The sequence below is a fragment of the Strix aluco genome, chromosome 5 (genome assembly GCF_031877795.1).
Source record: "Strix aluco isolate bStrAlu1 chromosome 5, bStrAlu1.hap1, whole genome shotgun sequence".
Classification (NCBI taxonomy): Eukaryota; Metazoa; Chordata; class Aves; order Strigiformes; family Strigidae; genus Strix; species Strix aluco.
Window position 1 is genome coordinate 17060603 of NC_133935.1, and position 24524 is coordinate 17085126.

General features: G+C 48.5%; 1 protein-coding gene across 10 annotated transcripts in view; it reads left to right on the forward strand.

Moving 5' to 3' along the window:
• Positions 1–24524, forward strand: part of LOC141924171 (sodium- and chloride-dependent GABA transporter 2) — a 45966-nt gene that overhangs the window by 2247 nt on the left and 19195 nt on the right. For 7 of the 10 annotated variants that reach the window (XR_012623472.1, XM_074826173.1, XM_074826180.1 and 4 more), the window contains exons 1-5: positions 11730–13229; positions 16574–16708; positions 17729–17869; positions 18486–18570; positions 21310–21442. Coding sequence is in view for 9 of the 10 variants with exons in the window: in XM_074826173.1 (XP_074682274.1) it covers positions 12890–13229; positions 16574–16708; positions 17729–17869; positions 18486–18570; positions 21310–21442 (834 nt within the window). In the remaining variant the exon portion in view is untranslated. Of the gene's footprint in view, positions 1–1196; positions 11438–11729; positions 13230–16573; positions 16709–17728; positions 17870–18485; positions 18571–21309; positions 21443–24524 lie in introns of those variants that run through there. The other 3 variants (XM_074826177.1, XM_074826176.1, XM_074826179.1) reach the window with 3 other exon arrangements.

The following is a 24524-nucleotide window of genomic DNA, read 5'->3' on the forward strand; positions in this document are numbered from 1 at the left end:
TTCATCATGGTGGCATATAAGATTCAAAGGCAAAAAACAACCTATTTGAATTGCTGTTTGTAAGATGCGTGGAAAACTAAATGGCAGAACCAAGCTTCTTCAAGTGCTGCTCATACCTAAACTCCATGAGGGCTAGTGAGCGGTTATGTTGCTCCCATACATCTAGATACAAGTCCAAGCTGGCCTGGCTGAAGTCAGTGTTACTGATGCATGGTCCTTCTGTACACAGTTCTTCACACTAGAAGAAAAGCATAATACAAATGAGCACGAACGGGCGCATCTGATCTTTTAGGAGAAATGAAACAGTCCACAGCCTTGTTCATTCAACATTAGGCTGTTTACTAGACAGCTGTCCCAGGATAGCTGTCACCTTTGTGTTGTTCTAGTAACAGCTATTAGAGTGAGTGCAACACAATTGTAGCAAAGGAAAGCAAAAAGTATTCAGATATTCATCAGTTGCTTATCAGACATGCCTTGCTGTCATTTTAGGTGGATGTTGCATACCTTTAAAAATAATGATTGATAGCATCACTGTACACTAGCAGTCATTTTGTATGTTGGAAATGAAAGATTTTAAAAGGGTGGAAAAAGTTTCTTAAAATCATTCCTGAAATCACTGTTAATGCCCCTGCAAGAACTTGAGAACTGTGGTCTGCTATAAGCAAGATTTGAGGTTTCCTCAAGTTACATGAAAATGAAAAGCAGGGAACTCCTTCAAATCCTCTCCAGCTGCAGTCACTAAAAATGTGTTTGGTCAGCCTGCCTGAACCAAACAGGAACTCTGCTTGGAGCACTGAGGCAGCAGGGAGATGCAATAAATCCAGCCCTTACCGAAATTCTAGCCACGTTGGCTTTGGGAGGGTGATAAATGCGTAGGACAGCTGGAAACTGCACAGCAAGACGTTGAGAGCATTGAGCCTTGTATAATGAGATGGCTTGGTACAAATGAATGTTAAGTTGCAAGGTAAAGGCAATGAAAGTAGCATGGATTTATTGAAAAACAGAAATATTTGTTAAGGAGACATGCTCTGAATGCCTTTGAAACAAAAGCCCTGCTGCAGTAAATAGTTTTAATCCTAGATGGGGCATTGTGCCTCACCTCAATTGGAGGCTTTTCAGAGGCCAATTTTTGGCAGTCTGTCACCGCGCACCCCCCCCCCCCCCCCCAAAAAAAAAAAAGCAAGCTACATGCCAGAGGGAACTGCTGTGGGTATTAATATCTGAGGAGAGCAGCCATCTCTGAGCACGCAGATCCCGAGATGCTTGATGTCACCAGCCAGCCTGGCATCTGCTTTTAATGGATGGGTGATGTGCCAGCAGATCAACCTGTTGCAGCTGTGTCCAGGTTAACGCAGACTGCGCTTGGTCTTGCATCAACTCAAGTCAACCGGCAGGCAATGGGCACACTGTATTGCTCCCCAGAGAAATAAGGTGTTGGCTACCGCTGTTCTGTGATAATAGCAGTGGAGCCTGCACAAATCCAAATTACGAATTTGAGAAACAGCTCAGATTTTAGTGGGATATGAGATGAGCAGCACATTCTGTTTGCTTCTGTCAGTTAATGGTTTGACTTTTCCCTTTATGCAGCTGGAAAATGTTAGCCAGGTCTTGCGTATGTCCCTGCAATGGCATTATCAGAGCGAAATACTGTAAAGATCAAAATCTAGACATTATCAGTGTATTGATAGCGTTGCATCCCATTATTTCCTTGCCAGCTTTCCCGATAGTCTCTTAGGAGGGGAGGCAGAAGCTAGATGCCTTAGCTTTGCCTAGAAGTATTCTTGGAAGAGAAGATTGCGGCACACCAGTGTGTGAGAATACCTGGTAAAGAAGTAGTGGAATCATCTGGTAGCAACCCTGCCTCTTGCTGATGAACCCCCAGGTGAGTGTGTAGTACTGTTCTTCACCTGTTGCTAGAAGGTGGTGATTACTGGTGCAGCTGCAAACCATTATCCAGGTTTGTATCCGTAATGGTAAGGTTTAAGCACATCTGGGTTGCTTCTTTTCTGGGAGTTGCCTCACACCATGGCCTTTTCTGTAATTTTTAACCAAGATTGGCAGATCATCAGTCCTGGCTACTGGTTTCCACAATTACTGTTGTATGAAAGAAGATAGTGGAATAGTTTGGCAGAGGGAAACCAGAGTCTTTGCCCTGAGGGGTGGACAGACTTCCCTGATAATCAACATATGTCTGGAGTGCCTGCTGAATGTGAAGGAGGGAAAAAACTGACATAGTCTGGTACTGATGCCCTAATCCCTGGACTACCACTTGCTGTCTCTGCAGGGAATGTAGGTGTGGGAGAAATGGGATTATAAATGGTTTTCGGAAGAAATAAGGAGTTTAGGAGAGTGCTTTCCATGATGTTTATGGTGCTTTAATGACCTTTCATATTTCCAGTATTTTTGCAAGCTGTATTAGAAGGGAATGGGTGACAGGTTATGAATTAGTAAAGACACCTTACAGTGCTCTGAGAGGATCCTGCCCTGTTCCTGAATGTGTGTCTGTGCACAGGGAATTGAAGGCTGGAACACTGATTTTTCCCTGGCTTCTAGTAGGAATACACTTGGAATGGTCACACCCCAGGATTTAGAGGTGTTAGAAAATTAAGAGAATGCACAAAACTGAATAACAAATAATGGAAGACAGTACACAGCACAGAAAAGCTATTCACAATTTGAAGGGGTTTTTTCTTTTTTTTTTTTGCTGAGTAAGGCAATTCTAGGAAGCTGATGGGTCAGATTCCTGTTTGGAGCAGAAAGCAGGCACTTTTTTTTTTTTCTAACTCCTGTTTACAGTGTGCAGAGTGCTGCTGCACAAGCAACACCTGATATTTCTGCAAAAAGGAACTTTCTTTGCTTTGTCCCAAGAAAACAGCTGTTCTGAGTCCCTGTTTTTCTTAGCTCTGCTGATGTCGAACACAATTGCGTAGTTGCTCCATGTGTTTTTCCTTCAGGCCGTCCCATTACACCTTAGAAAATCACTGTTCCAAGAGAAGTGAGGCCAAAGGAAATCAGGGCAGATGCCCTTTGCAGGCTCTTTTTGCTCCTCCCCAGCTGCTTTTGCTTCCCAGCAGGGGAGGTCTCACCTCCCACCTTTCTAGGGCTGCCTGTCTACTTCCAGAGAAACTGTGAGACTGCAAACTGCCTCCCCAGAGCTTTTCCTACTTAGCAGCTCAGTATTTCCTTACCCCGTTGCAGGGAAGCGTGGAGCTGCCTTTTCTCACCTCCAAGCTGGAGCATCCTCCATGCAGGTTAGCACCTTGCCTGGTTTTATCTCTCAAGTGTTGCTCTGTCCTGAAGTTCCTGTCTTTCCTCCTCGGTGAGCTGAGTGCTATGTCCCTGTCCGTTAGCATGGTTAGGACCAGATTTGGACTGCAATAAAAAAGGGGTGTTTTCTGGTTTGCTATGGTGTAAATTCCCAGCTTCTCTGCTAGCAGTAGGGTGTATAGCTGGTACTGCTATGCAGTTCAAGCATTGCTATAGGAAATTTGTAGGGTAAATAATATCAAAGACTAGTCCCATTTTCCACCTAGATACCAGTTCTGGTGGCTACCAAGACTAAAGGTTTAATTGACTACATATTTCTAATTATTTCCCCTATCTGGACACATCACCATGGATGCTCGCATTTTTTTCTCTGATTGCCATGAAAACTTCATATCTGGGCTGTGACTGACTTAATGAAACCACATTTCCAGCACTCGTCACATGATAGGCAAGCAGTACCTGACCCTCTGCCTTAGCTTGCAGTGGTCAAGAATGAAGTGTCTTCTAACAAGAAGAGCAGTGATGCCCTGAGCCTGTCTGGCTGAAGAAAGTAGTTCATGACGGGAAGACCTTGTGTTTGTGTGTATTTCTTCCTCTGATCTCTTGATCAGGTCAGACCCTGTATGTTTTATTTCAGCTGGGCATCAGTATTTGAATTGATGGTGGCAAGAGGGTAATGTGGCTTGGAATTTGGTATTCAGAAGTGACAGAGTGATGCACGTGAGCAGCAGCACCCCTTTCGTTCCCTCAGGAGAAGGCTGCTCTTGAGCAATGCCAAGAAGCTACCTACTACTCCATGTAGCACGTGGCTTTGCTGATATCTTGGTGCCTGGGCACTGAGCCCCTGCTCCACTGCCATTCCTCCTCTTGACTGTGGAAGGGTTAGCTTTCTTCAGACATCACCTGGATCTAATTTGAGGCTTAGCTTTTTCATCTCTGGCACTCATCAGTAGAAAAATAGATTGTCTTAAGTTATCAAAACTTGCAAATGACTCTTTACCTAAATTTTTGAGGAAAAAATGTCTAAGCTTGAAAGAGACTCAGTGCTGTGGTATGTTGCAACTGACCACCAGAACAGGAATGACTCGTAGAGAGATCAGCCTCAGTGTGAAGCTCGCTTCAGGCAGAATCCCATCCATCTGGGAAGATGTCTGTCTAAAGGCTCTAGGTCTTGCTCATGTTATGTTTCAGATCCCTACCACACACTGAACCAGTTCAGTAGATGAGTGGTAGGAAGCACACTTCCAGTATGTGAGCTCCTTTTTAATTTCTCCGCAGAGGTAACTCAGCACTCTTGAGTGTCTGCCTACGCTACCTTGCAGGGACCTCAGCAGGACAGCCAAGAGCAGGTTAGAGAAGACAGGCAGCACAGGTCCCTCCGCTTCCTCCTGCCCTGCCTCAGGCTGCCGGCGACCACAGAAGCAAAACAAGAGACACAAGCCACTTCTGGCGAGCAGCAGCTGGGACCGGATGGGCTCTGTGGTGCTTGCAGCAAAGCTCTGCAGAGCCTTGCGGTGTTCCTGGGACTGAGCAGCATTTCAGGGGTGGGCTCCGGACTCCCAGATGGTGCTTCTCTGAGCATAGCATCCCTCTGCACTGCGCTGGCCCAGGCGCTCAGCCGGGGCACTCCTGCCGAGATGAGGGCTGCCTGGGATGTTTTGAAGAGGTAACACATCTGGCAATGCAGGGGCTTTCTAAAAATCTGTTATATTTCTGATTTTTGGAGGCTGGAAAAACTGAACCCTTGTTTTATTTCTTACTGACCTTTTTCAAAATGCCAAAGTTTTTTGCTTTGTCATCTCTTAGAAAACTTATTTCTGAGAAACTTTTTAAAACTTTCTCTCATTTTGTTCACCAATTACTATCTAGTGGATTTTTCTCCCAGAATGGAAACTTTTTGTTCTGAGTAGTTACCAGCCCAGTAGGTCTCTTGAATTTAAAAGTGTTCTTTCACTTTTTTTAGAGTATGTAAATAAGTATGAACAGATGCTCTGAGAACATTGCCCAGACATTGCCTGTTTAAAACCAGATTATGGGTTTTCTGTGCAAGAATCGGTTAAGCAGGTGCAACCCTGTCTCACCTCCGAGAAAAGCTTTTCCTTTTTCCTGCCAGAGCATACCTCTTCCAGGCAGACAGGGCACAGGCGCATCTAAAATCCCAGCCTTATCAATGCCTTGTAAGTGTAAGAGTAAGAGTAAGGTGTGCAGAGCATAAGGAAGGACCATCATCCCAACGGTCCCAATACGCAGCTCCTTCTCTACCCCCCCAATCTACCCTGTACCTAATCAATCTGCTGATCTCATACTTCTCACTTCTGGGTCACTTAAGCAATACTGCTATTGTTACTAGCCTGAAATTACGATTTCCTTTAGCATATGGTTCTTGATGTGAAAATGCCCTCTAATTAGCTCTTTGGCTGCAAGAACAAACTGGTGAGTTACGTTCTTGATGCAAACTATCAATTTTCACATCAGGAGGTTGATGACTAGTCTTCGGAAGAGCTGTAATTCCTATCCTGTCACTAAAATGTGCTCAGGCTCTGTTCCTGCAGTTACTCTGCAAGGGTTTATTCAGGATGTCCAATTGCTGGTGAAGTGGAACTAGGGAAGAGCCCTGAGGAACTAGTGGGACCTGTCAGAGTTGGAAGGAAAGCAGAAGGAGATGCTAAAAGTATTGAAGACTCCAGACTCAGGAGTCTTTGATTGCTACTCAACCCTTGTTTATATTATGTATTATATTATAAGCATATATATAGGTATCTATACATATGTGCTTATAACTGCATAACCTTGCAGTGCTTTTGGTTTTGCCCATAAATTAAATGGAGACACTTTTGAATTCTGAGCAGAAAAAAAACCTGTTCATTGCTCATGCGTGCAAAGGGCCAGAGTGTTTAACAGAGACAAGCTACTAAGCAGATGTCAAAGCAGAGGTAAGATGCGAAGCGCTGCAGATCTGCCTGCCTGGGCATTCCTGCTGTGCTTGTGGTTGTGCGTGCAATACAAATGCCTACACGTTCCTGCCTTAGTGTTGGGTTTGCTGTTCCAGACGGGCGAGCGCACAGCTGAGAAGCACTGCGCTTTCCAACCTGTTCTGAGGGGGAACCACTGGCACTGGACGTAGCTGAGACAGCAGTGGTGGGAATCGGCAGCCCTGTTCCTGCCCCTCCCTTACACAGCTGGGAATTCACATTATGGCCAAAGCAGGTCTGGGGGCACGGTCCTTTGGGTCTCATCTCCCCCTATGCTCTACTGCTTTTGACCTTTGATCTGAGGCGCACAGAGAGGGACTCTACAGCATGCTGTCAGCCTACGCTGAGCACAGTGCAAGCATCACCCTCAGCTTCTGCGTGCAGAAGAGTGGAGGGTAAGGCAGCGATATCTGCAGGTGAGGGTTCTCCAGTGTGTACTCGCTGTGAGCATGCCGTCCTGTGTTCAAGCTAGTCCCTGAGCTCTGGCTAGTGCAGGAGTGTCATCCACTTATCTCCTGTACACAGAGCACGGTGTCCACAGACAGTCGTATCTTACCCCACAAACAACCTGGGCACAGAAATGAGACCTTCGCTGGTCTGCAGGCATTCAGTGGAGACATGGTTGTTCTTGCCTTGGGATTCTGGTCCTTCAGGTCATTATTTGGAAGCGGGTATTTGCTAGGGAGGCTGCATCTGAATGAGGCTGCCCCCATGGCTGCAGCAGGATCTTCTGTCACTGGCAGGCTCTTGCAATGGCTTTTGGTTCCTGACAGTGTAGTTTCAAAATATATGTGCCTTTCTGGGAGGGAGCTTAGTGGCTCAAGCACGAGTCAGTCCTTTGTGCTTACTTTGGCTTCTTTCTCTGCTGAGCAGTCCCCAGGTTCCTGTAATGTGCTAGCCAGTATCAGTCTCTATTTATCCCTCTTCTGTGCATATTTGTGACAATTTTGCTTGCTACAGCCATGGTCACTTAAACTGAATAACATTTTCAGGCTGAAATGGCCAGTAGCAGGGTGATTATCAGATAGAGGAAATGTATCGTATTTGCTCTGGCCTTTGGTTCCCAGATAATATAACGGCAAATTGAGTTCCTGGAAGCTGGGAGGTGGCTTGCAAGATTACATGGCCCCAAAACGCATGGAGGCAGTTTGTCATGTATGACAGAGAAGCGGAGGGGGAGGTGGAAGTGAGGAGCGAAGCTGCTCTTGGTGCTTAGCAAAGGCCAGGTGTGGCTGATGGCTTCTTCACCTCGGGAGCGCCAAAGCAGCAGCAATTGTGCCTTGGCTGCTCTCATAAAAGTGCTTTGGTCAGGAGTATAAGTTCATTTAAAAGTCTCTGCTACTTGCAGAGCAGTAAGAGATAGCATATGTCTTCATTTCCCTCTCCTCCTTCTCCCTCATCATTCCTCTAAAGCTGGTGCTTTTGAATCCCTACTCCTTTTAGGTTTGAACCGCCTCTCTGGGTGGCTGGAGGTGGCTGGGTGCTTTAGATGAGAGAAATCGAATTAACGTTCATTCCCTGCATAGCTGGATGTAGATGTGAAGTGAGACCAGACCTAGGAGTAGGTCCTGTGGTTCCTACTAGAGCATGCAGGGCCAGCACTCCTGTGTGCAGGCTGTGCAGGATGGGGCCAGTTCTTGCGCACATCTGACCCAGAAAATGTCAAAGTACCTTGTTATCTCCAGAGGAAGCTCATTCCAGGCTTGATTTGTCTGGACTGTGAGCACTTCCCTGGGAGTGCAGCCTCAGCTGCTGGTGGAAGACTGGGACCAAGCTGAAGACAGAAATCTTGGCAAATGTTGCACGGTAGAGAGAAAGATGAGCAAAATGCAACATAAATTTCAAGAGAGGAATCCATAGCCTTTAGGATCAGGATTTTCCAGCTCTCGTCCTGGCTGTGGTGCAAGGTACCCTGACAGAGACGCCCTGGTCCAGCGCTCTTGATGTTCTCCAAAACGGGTGTTGGGGAGAAGTGGCTAAGCCAGCCGCGCAACACTCATACCCTGTGTGGCAGCGCTGCGCTGCTCTGCGCCAGCAAAGGCAGCTTGGCAGCCTGCCCGGACCTGGAAGCTGCAGCAAGACCTGCTCGGGGAGGCATCGCTCCAGCGCCAGCTGTCCCAGTAAACGGCGGGTCACGGCTTGGCCACCTGGGACGCGGCTGGAAGGAGTGTGGCTGCTCCAGCTGGCAATGTCTTCAGCCCTGTGCTCTAGATAGGCAGCCTCCCATTTCGTGCCTCCCATTTCACACCTCCAGCAGGGGAGGTCACATGCAAAATAACACCCTTGTGCCATCTGGGGGGCTGACATGAGTGATGCACAGGTGCCAGCATCAGCACTGCCACTTGCCCAGCACTTGTAGCATTGAGAGGAAAATGCTCTGCAGCTGCCCGGTGAGGTTCAGCTTGCACAACTCCAGGTGGTACATGCTGCTGCAAAAGCCCTTCCCTGGTGTTCTCCTGATTCATACAAATAAAGTATATGTATGTGTATGTATCCAAATATTTTTAAATGACATTATCTCAGTAGATCTCAGGATGAAATTAGTTTCCTGTTACTACAGCATGCATGTTAGCTAGGCTTGTTGGTTTTCTGTTTTTGCTTTTTGGTGGTTTTTTTTAAATACTCACATTCTTCCATATCTCTTATTTGTTTCTTGCAAATATTTCCTAAGGTTTTGTTTCCGACTGTCCCTGTTCTTCCACTTGGCTTAGATATGGTTACAGACTCAAAATCTTAGACATTGAGATTGCATCCTTTGCATTTTTCCCTTTAGATTTTCATTGCCTCTGATGGGCAGATTAAAGCCCCTCCCAGTTTCTTTGCCTTCTGCAATTTCAAAAATGTGTATTGAAAACATCTTTTTCTGTAGTCTTAACTGATCCTTTGTGATATTTGTTGGTTCTCTTCCTATCTTAAGTAAAAAGATTGTTGTTTCATTGTTTTTTTTTTTAAAATCTCTCAAATAACATCTCCCAAAACCATATGGACTTTTTCTTGTTTCACCCCAGAAGATGTGTAAAGTGATGTTTTACTTTAAATATGCTTCGCTTAGGATTTTCCAGCTTGCTTTTGCACTTGTAGATTTAATATTTCCCCTTGCTGCATATGTTTACACTAAACATTTGTTTTCATTTTCAACTTATTGTTGTGTTCAGCACAGTCTTATCTTGCTGGGTGGAAGTCAAATAGTTTATTGATTACATGGTTTCCTATCACAGTCTATTAGTTCCTGCCAATTAGCTTGTCTTGTTGATAAGATTATTGCCATTGGTGTGCTGTAGTGATCGTGGTTATCCAGGGATATTTGAGCAGCGATGCTGATGCACACAGAAGTTTTGAGAATCCCTAGAAATGTTTCCTTATTCAATCTCCTCTCTCCTTACACCAATCTGTTGCACAAGGCACGGTATTATTTGACTTTGCTGTTGTTTTTTTAATCCCTATATCCTTACCCTAACTATTTAACAACTGCACTATTCACTGGGAGATGGTTTCTGCACAGGGATGTTCTCTGCTTCTTACTGTCTTGTGTAATTCCTACTCTCGAACATCTTCCCTGGTTTCCAGCAGTCACTGATTTGAGGACTGGAGCTGACTTTTATGTGGACCATCCTGTTTAATCGTTGCTGCTGTGGAGCAGTCCTCTGTGAATTTGCCTAGTTCCTTTCTGAATGATATTCTGTGGCAATGGCCGGAAGTACCACATTTAATTAATTATGCACAGTGGGAGGGAAAAGTATTTCCTTTTGTTTTAAATATTAATATTTTAATTAGATGCCATTAGTTGTTGCACTATGAGATGTAGTGAAAGATATATTCATTGTCTTTTCCTTGTTTCCTAGACTTCTGTTGTCACCCTCTTTTTATGCTAGGCATCTCTTCCTGAGACGAGGAGTTGTGTATTTGATCACTCCTTGGTTGAATCTGTTCCTTACCTCTGCCTGTCCTTTGTCCCTTTCCCTGTTTCTCCTGTAGGAAGTCCGGTGCTGTGTGGGTACACCACAGATTAATGTGGTGGCACCACAGTGTTTTCTGCTTCGTTGCTGTTGTTCTACTATCTTCTCAAACTCCCTGTACACAGCTCAGGTTCTGCTGCTGCTTGCAGGCCTGATACAAGGACACTGAACCCAAAAGCGTGATTTTTTGGTTGTTCTCTCTTGCCCCAGATATTCTTCAACAGATGTAATAAAAATATTTTAAAACCTTGCCTCCCTTACATCTTTGGACCATCACAGCTGTAACACATCTACCCTGAACAATATTCTGTTCTGTTTGCCTTTCTTATGGCCTTAAAGCATGGAGCTAAGGTCATTGGGTAAACACCTGCAGTAATCCCAAGACCTCCTTCTTGAACAGCCACAGCTAACCTAGGGTTGGATATGCACAACTGTGGCTGTTTTTATCCCCGATGCGTGATTTTTCATCTGCTGCTTGCCCGCTCCCATTGTGGCTTCTGGAGTGATGTCCTGGGATGGGGCAGTGCTGCTCCTGGGAAAGACCAGTGGCAAAGATCCCTGGGTGTGAGGGAAGAGAGTTTGCAACCTGCTGAATTTCTGAACGAGGCTGTTTTGGGCCCTTAGTAAGAAGCAGCAGAGCATTTAGCAGAGTTTATTTCCAGCTCAGAGCTCTGCTGTCCACCCCTGCTCCTGGCCACGGCACAGCCCAGCTGCCCCCGTGGGCATTGCAGCTTGGGTTGCGATGCAGGACCTTGCCCTGTGCCCATGTCTTCCCCACTGAGGAGATGCTCTGTGATGGGAATTCACCATGAATTCGTATTTCATCTCTTACCTCTTCCCAGCAGGTCTCGGGGTTTTGGCTCCCTCGGGCAGGGCTGCAGAGGCACCTGTGTGCGGTGATCTCCCCTTTCTCCTGTGCTTCCAGGCAGGGACAGCACTGGGCAGTGAGATGATGGAGAGCGGGAGCCAAGCGGTCCCTGGCCCGGGAGGGAGAGCGCTGGCGGTGGTGGTGTGAGTCCTTCTTGAAGGCGGGGGGAACAAACCCCTTTGCACTGGCCATGAAATCAGTCATGTGTAGGTTTTTGTCCAGCCCTGGGGGGTGGGGGAAGGAATGTGGGTTGGGCGAAGTCTAGGATTACACCACGGCTGAATTTTTTCTTTCCACACTTTAAATAGCCAGCACCTTTCAGTCCTGCCTTTGCGTCTCCTGTCGGCTCGCGCCCTGACAGCACCGTCTGCAAGGTAACACCTCTGCCCCTGTTTTCTTCTGCCCTGCTCCCCCCGCGCCCCACACCCACCCGGGTCCGCCGTGGATGAGAGGTCACTGTGCGCTTTCTGCCTGTTTAATCATTTTCTAGCGTGGAGGGGTCCTCCCAGTCCTTCCTTGCGGTCGCTGTCAAATGCCTGCCAGTGTTTTCTTGCTCCTCTTCACGTCCCAAAGTGTTTTATAGGGGTCTATGTAGGGGGAGGGGAGAGACTGAAAGTGCTGCTTTGCCCCCCCCCCCCCCCCCCTTTTTTTTTTTCCCTCTCCCCGGATGGAGGAGAGTGTCATTTGCTGCCAGTGCCTTTTCCTGCTCTCTTGGAGAGGGAGTTCCAGGCAGGAATGAATGGCAGCATGGGGCTGGGGCAGCTGCCTCTGCAGGGCACGAGCAGGCTCGAGGGCTGGCACTGTGCAAAGGAAGGTGCCCTCCTTGGCATGAGGTCCTGAGCGATCCCAGCTTTGGCACCAGATGTTGGTGGGAACCGTGGTCCTTAGCCTTTGCCCTGTGGGACTCGGCAGCCCACAAGGAACAGGCTCAAACACCCCCTGAGCCTCTGCTGCAGCAGAGCTGATGCCACCTGTGCTGCCCATACACATCTCCTTGCTGTGCTCTGAGGCACCAGCTGCACACCAACAGTCACGTATGTGATGCCCTGGCTTTCTTGGGAGAAGAAGTGTCCTCTAAGAGGTTTTTGGGGAAAGGTGGGACAGCAGGATAGGTGCACACCTACTCTGTGCCCATCTTTGACTTCTCTTAGCAGAGATCTGTTTAGAGATGGGAGAAGCTCTTGCAGTGCCGAAGCTTCCCGAGAGCGGTACTGTGGGGAGCCTTTGCAGGCAATGGGCAGATGTTTGGAGGGGCAGAACCTGGGAGAGGAGAGATCCCAGGTGGCCATGGCATCTGTACCCTATCTTTTCCTGCTATTAGAAAGGTAGTACCTTTCTGAAAAATCACCTTTTCTTACAGCCTAATAGATTGCCAGCAAGAGTTGCCACCACCAAAAGCAGAAACTTGTTTGCCTCTTATTTCAGTTTGTCCTCTTCCTGCATTTAAGACTTCCGTGTGTTTTGTGGCTTTCATTGCGTGGTCTGTAAAACCAGACCTTGGTAAGCAGCAACAGGAGAGAAGAGAAACCCTTATAAAATACCTTGTCAAGTATTTGATCCCTTTCTCACCCTGCTCCAGCCCTAAGTCTGTTCCCAGTACCTGCTGCAGTGGGAGCTCCAGCCTGGCTGAGCTGCTGGATCTTCTGTGTAACACTGTGCTTAGAGGATAGGTTTCCAGAAGCAGGAGAGTTTTGAAATAAGTCAATTAAAAATAATGAAACAGATAGTGGCCTTTAAGGACTAGTTTTGCACTAAGCAATGAAAATGCATGCATGGTCTTAGCACCTGGCTGCCGGCATGAATTGGTATAAAAATCAGAGCAAGAGATGAATGGTTTGGCGTGGGTGAGGGTGCGTGTCCTTTGCCCTCTCTTGCCTCCCGTAGCCCAAATTTGTGCCCTCGTTGCATGGCTTGTGCTGAACGTAACGGAGGAAACTCCTTCTGAAGGTGGGATGGATTACAGAGTCCCTGGTGCTGTCAGCAATGGCGAAACAGTGCCCACACACCCCGGCATGGAGAAGGAGAAGGAGGAGGAGGAGGAGGAGCAGACCCTGGAGCGAGGGCAGTGGAACAATAAGCTGGAGTACGTCCTGTCTGTGGCTGGGGAGATCATCGGCCTGGGAAATGTCTGGCGCTTTCCCTACCTCTGCTACAAGAACGGTGGAGGTAAGTGCAGCCCTGGCCCTGGCCAGCCCCAGGGGTGCCTGGTCACTGTCCTCCTTCCACGGTGCCTTCTGCCTCTGCAACCTGTGTCCAGCCTTGCTCACCCCTGGCAGCAGCTTCTCAGCAATGTCCAAGTCATGAGTCTGAAGAGAGGGTGCCAACCTGCCAGCATAGTGTTGCCATCTTGGCTGTAAGCCGGGTTTGTTTTGACCTGGTGGGATGTGGGTGACTGAGCAGCAACATCCTAGGGTTTCTGGTGGCTGTAGCCATGTTTCCTTGAGGTGTGTAGAGCCCTGGTCCTGCTGGTGATGTGGGTGGCTATCTGCAGGGGGAGGCAGGAGGAGCAGGGTGGGGGCTCAGCTCTGAGCAGTGTGACTCACTCCAGGCACCCCCTCCTTGAGGAGCATCAGGCACCCTGTGCAAGTAAGACAGTGAGTCCCAGTGGCATAGCAGGGAGTGATGCTGGAGGCCACAAGACACCCATGTCTTTGCAGGCGCTGTGAGGAGCTGCAGCATTTCCTGGAGGCTCGAGGGGCCTCCAAGGGGCTCTTGTCCACAGGTGCTGGTCTGGTGTCTGACCGTGGAGGGATGTCCCCTGGGTGCTGGAGCCAGGTGTCAGGGATGGATCAGAGTTGAAGGGGTTTTCCTGGACTCGTTGCAGGACAGCACCCCTCCTGCACCCCGTGGTGCCCCCCTGGGAGAGGGGACCCCTGCCTCTGAGCCATGCTGCAGGGCAGTGAGGTGTGAGGATGGACATGCTTGATGGAGAGAGAGGCAGTGGGGTGTTGTTGCTACTGCCGAGGTTCTGGCACATTGGTGCTGCTCCAGCTGTGCTCAGCAGTGACCGGTGACTGATCCCCTGGGCTGTCCATGACTTAGTGGCAGAACCAGGCTTGCTTTTACAGGTGGAGGGTTGCTGTGGACTTTCATAGGTGTTTGTGGCTGCTTTTTAAGGGAGAAAATTGTCTGAAAAACTGAAAGACCAAAGCTCTTCTCAAGTTTGGCTTGGTGGCACGTGGAGAGAGGGAGTTTCTCTCCCTGTCTGGTGATTAATTGCTAATTGGGTTCTCCGGAAGGGCAGGGGAGAGGGGAAATGGTGCTTGGCTGGGAGCTGGCAGGGAGCGAGCACTGGGGACCTGGGGCTGAAATCCCCTGGCTTGAGCTTGGGGTAGTCTCATGGGCCTCACTAAACTGCTTTCATCCCAGTGGCATAAAAGAGGATTAACTGCTGTTTAGCTACTTTCATGCCATACTTTGCTCAGTGCTTGTTTCTTTTCACCAGGTGGTCAGGCATTTTCTTTTCCTTTGAAAAATTAGGATTTTTCCTATTCTTCTTTTCCACAGGGAATGTTTCTTGGCTGCTTGCTGAGCCATGTCTGCTCCCACTGCTGCACCCTTCCTGGGCGCCATCCTCTCCGGGGGGAGTGGGACCTGGGACCCTGTCCTGGCACCCCTTTCCCTGCTGCTCCTCCCACCGTGTTCCCCCACTGGGGTTGGGGGAGAGCTGAGGGCAGGTTTTGGGGAATGGGGAGCCACAGTGTGTGGTTGGACAGCAGAGGCAAGATGCAAAGGGATAGGGATTTCTCAGCATTTTTTTTCCCCCAGAAAATGAAGCAAAGCCCTGTGAAGTGGCAGAGACTATGAGGAGTTTGAAGTCTCAGGCAAATTTTTCATCTCTGGCTGCCTTCCCATGAGGTTAGAGCAAGGATGGGGCATGAGACTCTTGTGCAGAGAAAGTGTTTCCTGCATGACTTCTCCTGGGGCAGGGCAGTGCAACAAGGCTGTGCAGGACTCAAGGCTTCCTCCCGCACCATGGAGTCCAGCCTGCCCCAGCTGGTGCTGTATCAAATCCCTTGTAACACCTCAAGATTTAATTTTAAAAGCTGCCAAAGGTTTTGTCCTGTACTCCTGCTGGTCCAGGCATTTGTTTTTTTGGTACTTCCATAAAGGTGAGGGACCTTTATTTAATTTCCAGCTCCAGGTCAATCATGGCCAGCCTACAACCATTTTCTCTTCTGCCAGCATTACCATCCAGCTGAAACAGCTCTGCTCTGCTGGCTGACTTTTTCTCCCCCTGCTGAATTGTATGTAGACAGTGGTGATAACTCCTCTCATCTCACACTTTGCTTTCCTAAGTAAGTCAGACTCTTCACAAGAAAGGTATCTGCAAAATCTGAGCTATGCAAAGAGGGGCAGCCGGTCACTTTTCCTTTTTTAGGGATATTTCCACATAACAAAGAAAGAGTAGTCCTTTACGCATTTAGTGTTCAGTGTCTGATACCAAGGTCCTATATAGTGGCAGGAAAAAAAAAAAAGCAAAACCCGTTCTTTTTGCTCTTGTTCACTCTTGCTTTCACCTTCTGTGGTGGGGTCAGGCCCTCCCTGGGCAGGCTGGCCCCACCAGTTGGGAAATACTGGGGAAGCCTGTCTGGTGGTGTGGCTGCCGGTGCCGCAGCCCTCCCCAGTGCTCCCCAAACCGGCTGGTCCAAGGGCCCACCACTGCCGCTGTCCTGCATGTGCGACGGTGCTTTCTCCTTCCCCTTCAGCCAGGCAAACCTCTGACGGGTGTCAGGGCTCACCCGTGGGGAGGATGGATGGGGCTGGCCCAGAGGGATGTCAGCCAGTACTGGGGGGCTGCTCAGGTGTACTGATGGACACCCGTGTGCACCACAGCCCTCTGCTACGGGCTGCCCTACCTGCCACCCCCAGGCCAGAGTGGTTGTGCAGGGTGGCTTTGCTAGGCACCTCTCCTTGGCTTTTCCTCCTTGCCTGAAGACCATCCTGCACTAGGGCTGCTAGCATGAGGTACATTCCTGCTCTACTTGGTTATCATTTGCGTGTCTGCTGCTTTTCAGTGAGCAAGTGATTGACAAACCCACAGACTGGGGGAAGGTGTCAGTCTCTATGTGCTCCTCAGTGCTTTGGTGTTGTCATCATGACTTTGTCAGCTTGTCCAGTCAGAATAATCAATGTAAAAGGAGTCACCAACTTGATTAAAAGTCATAATGGTTTTACAGCAGGGTGTTCTGTATTTCTATACAGCTGCTGAGAACTTGTTTCACTCTTTTCTTCACAAAAATCAGGCCTAGAAACTTTCCTTTCCTCTCCATCTTTTCTAAATGTTGAGTTTCTCGTGCAATCACATCACTCTGGGAGATGAAATGTGGGGAAAATCTCTTTTTCCTGGCATTCTGTCTGTGGTCTTTCCACCCCTGCAGCCCCCATCCCTCCGAGGCTCCCAGTCCCCACCTCCCCAGGAGGAACCTGCCTTGTGCCAGGTTGGAGAGGGCCTGAGCCCAGTCAACCCCTGGGGCTTATTTTTCTTATCTGCCACTTGAATCTGCCAGGTGCCTTCTTCATCCCCTACCTCATCTTCCTCTTCACCTGTGGGATCCCCGTCTTCTTCCTGGAGACAGCGCTGGGGCAGTACACCAGCCAGGGAGGGGTGACGGCCTGGCGTAGGATCTGTCCCCTCTTTGAAGGTGAGTGGGGTGAGCCTGGGAGGGCACGGCGAGGTGGGGGGACCACAGGGCCCTGGGGTGACAAGCGGTGATGCCTCTCCCCACAGACTGGATCGTTACGTACTTCCACGCGTTTTCTGCCCATCCCTGAGGATCTCAGCCTGGGAGGGCCACTGGCTGCCCCCTTTCCAAAATCACGCTGGAAAAAGTGATTATCTTTTTCACTAAATAGTTCCCATCATTATGTATCATCCTGGTTTACTCCTTCATGGCCATGGCTCTGGCCAGGAGCTTTGCAGCTAATCAGGGTTGGCCTCCAAAGAGCTAAATGATTAAAATGCTTCTGGTGGTTATAAGGGACCTAAAATGTACTAGTATTTTTTTAAGTCAATGCTATGTTATTTTTCTGAGTTTTCAGATGGCTTAAAACCTTAGTGGTGAAAGGTGTCAGCTGTCTTAATAAATCGTTAGCAGTCAGATCCTCTTCTTGCACTGTTTCAGCAGTCATCCAGCTTTAAGCCACTTTCCATGATCTCTCTGAAAGTCTCAGTTTCCTCCACCCCATGTACCAAAACCTTTAGATGCTCCTCCAGCACCTCCCAGAGAAAGTGTGGCGTTAATACAAACGCTTCCAAAACAGAAATTAAAAGGGATGAATGAACAAAATGAAAAGCAATTTTGGTGGAAGACATGTTATTCAGCAGGTGGAGAACCATCATATGTTTCTTCCCTTTGTGTGGCTTTCCAACCATAATCTGCCCATCCCTTGTCCAGACGTTATCCCATTGCCACCCTTTCACCAGGGAAGCCTGCAGTGGGGTGGCAGGAAGAGAGAGTCCCTGGGGCCCCTGCTTGGACCCCCACTGATGTCGCATGGTGGGCTTTGGGGAGGGCATGGTGGCTCTGGTGGCCACCCCACTGGCATTCATCTGGCAGTGCAGTCAAAATGCAGAGCAGCAGATGAAAATCCCCTCCCAAGGGGATTCCTGTTCCCATCCCCCAGCACGTGGGTCACCTGCCTTCGGGGCTCACTTTCTGCAGGAATTGGCTACGCCTCACAGGTCATCGTCGTACTGCTGAACTTCTACTACATCATTGTCCTGGCCTGGGCCTTGTTTTATCTCTTCAGTTCGTTCACCATCGACCTCCCCTGGGGCAGCTGCGACCACGAGTGGAACACAGGTGTGTGTGTGGAGTCCCCTCCCAGTCCTCCATCGGATCCTGGCTGAGGGAAACCTGCTGCTGCCCAGGATGAAACCTCAGGAGAGAGGCTTGCCCCTTTGTGGGTGGGACCACTGGTCATAGGGGTGGAGAGTGCTGGGTCAGCGCAGTGCTGCTGGCGCTTTTGGGGAAGAGGCTCGGTTGATCTGGGTCTTTGCTAGAGAGCACCAGTGCTGGCACTGCCCAACCACTTGCAGCACCTGGCCAGTGCCACGCAGTGGTGGCGTTCCTAGTGGCTCCTGCTCTGGGGTCCAGACACTGTGGGCACCTTCCTTCTTGGCATCTTCCAGTCATCCTCTGCTGTGTGTTAGCTAAAGATCCAGTGCTGGTTGGGACTGCTCACTGTGCCCACTGGAAAGAAAAATTAAATGCCATTGTCTTAATTGTCTCAGGTTTCTCGCCAGCCTTACCCTGGAGAGCTCTCCTTTCGTGCATCTTTGGGACTCTACAAAATTTTTCTCAGAGTCCATGTCAATGACTGTTGACACTGTGGATGGAAATGGAGGGATTTTTCAGATCCTCCAGTACTATAGCCACTGCTACTTATGCTCCCTCTCTCCCTGGGCGTCTCCTGCAGGGAACTGCATGGAACTTCAGAAGGCAAACTCAACACTCAACGTGACCAATGAAAACGCCACGTCCCCTGTCATCGAGTTCTGGGAGTAAGTAAAGGACAGGCTTGTACCCCCCTTTCCTCCAGGATGTACCTTCCCTCGGCAAGGAACAAACCCTGCAGTGGCACATCCTATTAACCCATCCTTGACAGAAGAGGACACAAGAGGAATCTGGGCAGGTCAGAGTGAAGGCTCTCAGGGGCAGCACCATCAGCCAAGGGTAATGTCGCTGGGCTCGTGGTGTTTGTCTGGAGCTGTGCTGGAATGCCTCAGAGCCATCTGACTTTGTCCTTCTCTGACGCTGTATTCCTGTGCCTCTGGACCTTTTGGGCTTCTCGGTCTCACTGACCTCCATGATGGCTAGCTGACTGTGCAAGACTTTACCTCACAGATGCTTTGCCTCCTCTGGTCCTTGATATTTCATTTACTGTCCTTTTCTCCCTTATTCCTTCTCTGCTATTGCACACTCCCTTTCTCCATTTGTGCTGCTCCATTCCCTGCCTCCTCCCTTGTTCTTCATTGCCAGCTATGAACTTCCTTATCCAGATGTTTCCTTCTGCAATGTAGGTGAATTGGCTGCATGTTCCCCATCCTGAAGCTTTGGTTCAGACTCACCCAGGGTACAAACCTCAATAAAATTAGTGGCGCTCCCTCAGGGTATAGTGGCCATTACCCTACGGTTTGGATGACAGTTTATCTATCTGCTGTATTATCCATTGCTCTTGTTCTGTTTGGAGCACTCTGCCCCATGCAGTCCTTGACGGGCCTGGTGGCTGCAGCCAGCGTAACCGTGCTCAGGACATGGGTGCCAAGACTATAGGTGAAAGTGGAGTGAGATCTGTGGTGATCCACAAAGCAACAGCTCTGCAATGGGTTTTTGTCTGCATGTCTTGCAAGCTGTAGCGTGTTCAGCTGTTGAAGAGGAGACCTTAGAGCCCTGTGATGTACTGCAGGAGTCCATGCTAGTGATGCACTAGATGATCTCTTTCCTTCGGATCTGTGCTACTGTGTGATACCAGCATGTTCCCAGAAGGCTCTGGCATGGTGGGTGGTGACTTTTGTATGTGGGCTAGTCTTCATCTTAAAAACAGAAAAAGAGGTGATGTTTTCACTTTAGAGTGACTAATATGCAAGCTATCCTAAGGAGAGAAGCTCACCAAAATCAAAATTAAGTGCTAGGGTCAGCTTACTTCACGCTGAAATTTTTTCCTTCATTTTTGTTGCTTTCTCCCCTTGTGTTAGTCACCCTGAGGTACAGAGTAGCTTTATTTCTGTCATGAAGGCATAGGCCTGTTGGCTTGGGATCTCTGATGACCCTCAGCATCTCTTGGGAAAAAGGCCCAGTTAAGCACTGATCCCTGGCTAATAGACTGTGCAAGTAACCCCTCTGCTGCCACCATGAATTTCCCTTGTGTGTTTAGATGGATGAAGGGCTCTGCCCTCAGCAGTGCTGCTGGGTGCTGTCAGTGCACAGAGCCATTGCTTCTGATGCAGCATCTGTTCCTGCCCTTCCTGGGCAGGGAGGTAGGAGGCCACTGTTTCCTTGAGTAGCACTGACCTGCCAGTGGGCTGATGGCACGTGGGCTGATGGCACACTTCTGAAGCCTCTTCTGGCTGCAGTACAGTGCCCAGTTAGTTATGGTCCACTGACACCCTTTCCCCACTGGTTACAGAGTCCATGTCCTTAGAAGCAGGCAAAGAGCAATGTGATGAAATGTATCTGGTGGACCAGTGCGATTTTTCTGACCCCCCTCTCATTCTCTCAATCTGTCACCAATCCGTGGGGCAGGAAAGGAGGCAGTGTGTCTTAGACTGTGATTCTCCAAGAGTGCAAACTTTATCTTGGGATAAGCTCTGTCTTTTGTAGTGAACATTGCTGCTGGGCTCCAGGGTAGTGCTTGTCCCTCTCTGCCTGTATCAGACTTGGGGGTTTGGGTTTTGGGTGCACCATGGTGTTTCACGCTCAGATCCATCTGTCTGGTGTAGGAGGTGAAGGAGGCTGAGTCCTTCTGTAAATGATGAGGAAGATTTGACATACAAGTGACACAGAAAGCTGCTATATGGCCAGGGTGAGACTGTAAGACCTTAGCTGAACCAAGGTCCATCTAGCCCAGCATCCTATCTCCACCCTGGCTGAAACAGGATGCCCAAGGTTGCCTCTTCTGTCTGTGCAGTGGAGATTATTGTGGTCTTTGTTGGGTCTTAGTTATGGTATGGGATGCTATGCTGCTCTGGGTCCTGAGGTGAAATATGTGGCTGCTCCTAAAGACAGAAGTGTGCTATGGAGAAGGGGTTGGACAGCATTTCTTCTTGGGTGGTCCTGATGGATTCTGCATGGTAAGTGCAACATATCATTCATTTTGAGGTTTGAAGCATGTCAGAAATGTAGGTGAGCTTTGTAATGTGCATGAAAAAGGCCCAGGCAGAGTTTCTATGTGCAAAGTGCTGCATGTTCTTGCAGAGAGAGAGCTCTTACCCTAGAGGACAAGATAGATGAAGGGTGGGAGGACAGCAGAAGAAACGTCTTGGCCCAATGGGCCAGCGCTGGAGTGAGTGTAGAAGCAAGTGTCCATGTGTCACCTGTCAGGCTGGTAGTACTTTTAAGAGGGGAGCACTGGTTGATTCCTCTGAGGCTTGCAGCTCAGACATGGGCCTTGTTGGTAAAACAGCTCTTCTCCCCAAAGATATCAGGTGCTGTGGAGGTGTGGTGAGAACCAGCGTGGTGTTGGGAACATTTATGGCCAACATCAGTGACACTTGGATGTTCCTTTCCTTCCCTCAATGCAGGAGGAGAGTGCTAAAGATTTCCGATGGCATCCAGCACCTGGGCAGCCTGCGCTGGGAGCTGGCTCTCTGTCTCTTGCTGGCGTGGATCATCTGTTACTTCTGCATTTGGAAAGGGGTCAAGTCCACAGGCAAGGTGAGTCTTTGGTTCAGATCAAGCCTTTTCCCTTGATCACAGCTGGAGCGCTTGATCTGCTCACATTTTGTACATTCAGAGAGGTCCTAGGGATCCCCTGGGAACCACCCTCTGAATAAGCTGGCAGGAGCCTGTGGGGCTCAATTTGCAGCAGGAGTGTGAGCCAGGCTCTGTGTTTTGGGTAGGAAAGGATGGGAGAACCAAGACGTTTCAGAGCACTAACTTCCAAGATGTATATCCCCATCTGGTCCCTTTCCATCCACAGGCCTGGGACACCCTACAATCTTCCTATTTATGGGGTGGTTGCATGTTCCACTCCCTCCCACCACAGAGTAAGCAAGCAGCATGGTTTTGCCTCTGCTGGCACGTGCAGCTGGAAATTCAGTAGTAATGGAGGTAACTCTGATGGCCTCAGAGCCCTCTGCCTCATCACCATAGGGATCTTTTTTTCTTTTTGTTCATTCCAACTCTTCCTACAGTTGCTTTTATTCCCCTGCAATAAAGGTCTCCTTTTATTCCCCTACACTAGTCACCACAGAGGTATTTCTTTGAATGCTTCTGGGGAGGGTTGGTGTGACTGTCTGGCTCCATCCCATGCTCCCTCTGTTGCAGAGTGTGCCACTGTCATTTGCACTGGTCCCATTACTTAGTTTTTGCTACCACCTCCTGACCCATTCCCAGCCAGTTTTGTCTGGAGTCAGCAAGAACAGATGGAAATGAAAAGGTTCAGTATGTTACCTAAATGGTGTCTTCTCTGCATGCTTTGAACAAGACATCATGTGTGATGGGTTGTAACTTTTAGCGGCATCTGTTTCCATCAAGTTGATGGCGTGGATGTTAGCAGTTTCTCCCGCTTCCAGAATGGTCTGGGGTTATGAAACATGACAGGGAAATCAAGCAGCTTGCAGAGATGATGTTTTCTGGTTTCCATGGAGTAAAATTAGAAGAAAAGAGCAACTGCTTGCTATGGTGGCCTGGTATAAGAAAGCAGAGGCAGTCTAATAACAGCAAATATGATACTAAGATACAGCAAACATAGTGTGGGAAGTGCTGGGAACAAATTCAATCTATTTTAGCTACAAGCTCTAGGTTAAATGCAAGTGCTATTTAGCTAAAAGGACTAGCGATGGTGAGATCTTATCTTCTTGAAAACGGAAACCTTCTTTCAGTAAAGCAACAGTGTCCGTAAGTTTATCAACCCTCTGCATATTTAATAATCTAGGTAAAATGATGGCTGTGGGAATACAATCCCACTGGGGAGGAGATATACCTTAGTTCTGGGCATTTGCCTGTGGAGTGGCAAGCACCATGAGCTGAAATCACCCTACACAGAACAGCAGCAGCAGTTTGCATCCTCTGACGTGGGGACTGCCCGTTCCCGAGGAGCACTCACAGATGCAGGAGGTTGTCACAGATGGAACCACTTTGCCGAGGCATGTGGATCAGATTCAAATAAAACCCTAGATGTTGTTGGCCAGCATGTGACAGAATGATCACACTGATCCCGGCAAGGTTCCTAGTGATGTAGCTAGTGCTAACAATGCCCCAGAAATAAAAAGGTTGGGTCTGAGCCAAGCACTGAGTAATATCTCATTGGATCCAGATGTTCCTGTTGTTAGATAAAAGTTTAGCACTCTTAATCCAGCAAAACATTCTCCAAGTTCAGGTCTCTGGTCTCAGTGCAGATGTGAGTGACTGTTGAGTGAAAAGCCTAACACGATAGTTTGTGCAGGCTGTAAAGCACATAGGATGTTACCAAAATGTGAATCCAAATCATATGCCAGACAACTACCAGTCTGTATTCTGAGCTCCTAAAACTTACGTTAATTAGAGATCCAGCCAAGAATGTGCAACCTGGCATCCTGGAAGAACGTGTACTAGGGTTCAAAGGCAATGGATTGTTTTTAGGATTTTTATTTTCAACCTTGCTTTCATGAGCTAAGAAAGATTAATCTTGCATCTTATAATTTCCTGAAGGAAAAATTTGGTTGTGTGGTAAATACAGGGATGATTGGTAAACTCGCAGGACCTGCAGATTTGATTAACTGTCACTGAAAATCTCTAAATCAGAGACTCCTTGAAAATTTGAGAATGAAATGAGTGATGGTGTTTGCCTGAGTTGAAGGATGCTGTTCCTGGGTTCCTTCAACGCTCAGGATGCAGATTCAGAGGGACAGGGATGGATCTGCTCACACAGACATCTCAGGCAATCATGATCCCCAGCAAGGAGGTGTTTTTCACCGACCTCTGTGGCATTATGCAAGACTGCTGTGATATATAGAGCAGGGCACATGAAATGCATAGAAAACCTGGAGCTGCGGATGGAGATAATGATCTAGTAGTGTGGTTTTTCAAGGATGGGATATCTCAAATCCTTCTGTCCTTCTGCATTACAAAACTGAATCACTGAAGAGTGTATCCTGACTTAGAGGAGGGCTTGTGTTGCAGTGCCAGGTGCTTTGGGTGTTGCTTTATTCAGATGGAGTACATCTGAGGTGATCCAGAAAAATAATCTCTTTTTGAATCACTATTCAGATCATAAGGACTACCCAGGGCAGAAAGTGAAAGTGGTCATACTGTCCAGGGAAATCATGCACTCGTTCTTAGTAGGAACCCCTCTAATGCAGAAACTGCTCTAGCTGTGGCCGAGCCTGCGACCCCCACGCAGGGATGGTGGGCTTTGGGTGGATTTGGAAACAACTCATTCTGGATGGATGAGCAGGTGTGAGAAGTAGATCATTTCACATCATTACATTTTGCGGTTCCTCCAGAGATGAGCTTTAGCTCTCTGGTACGTGACTGCCAAAGCTGAGAAGAGCTGTAGGGTAGCATGCAGGTGAAGCATGCTGATGCAAATCCTCGCTTAGTACATCCACACAGCAAAAACCTGAAGGAGCAACATTTCTTTTTTGGCCTAGCATGATACAACAGACAGAACGATATTTTTTTTCAAGGTGGTCAATAAGTCTTGAAGGTGTGGGGGCAATACAAAGGGATTAATGACACTACTTGAATTGCTGGGGGTGCTGCATGAGCCCTTGATTTGAGTTTGTGCAGGAAACACAGACTACAACATGTTGTT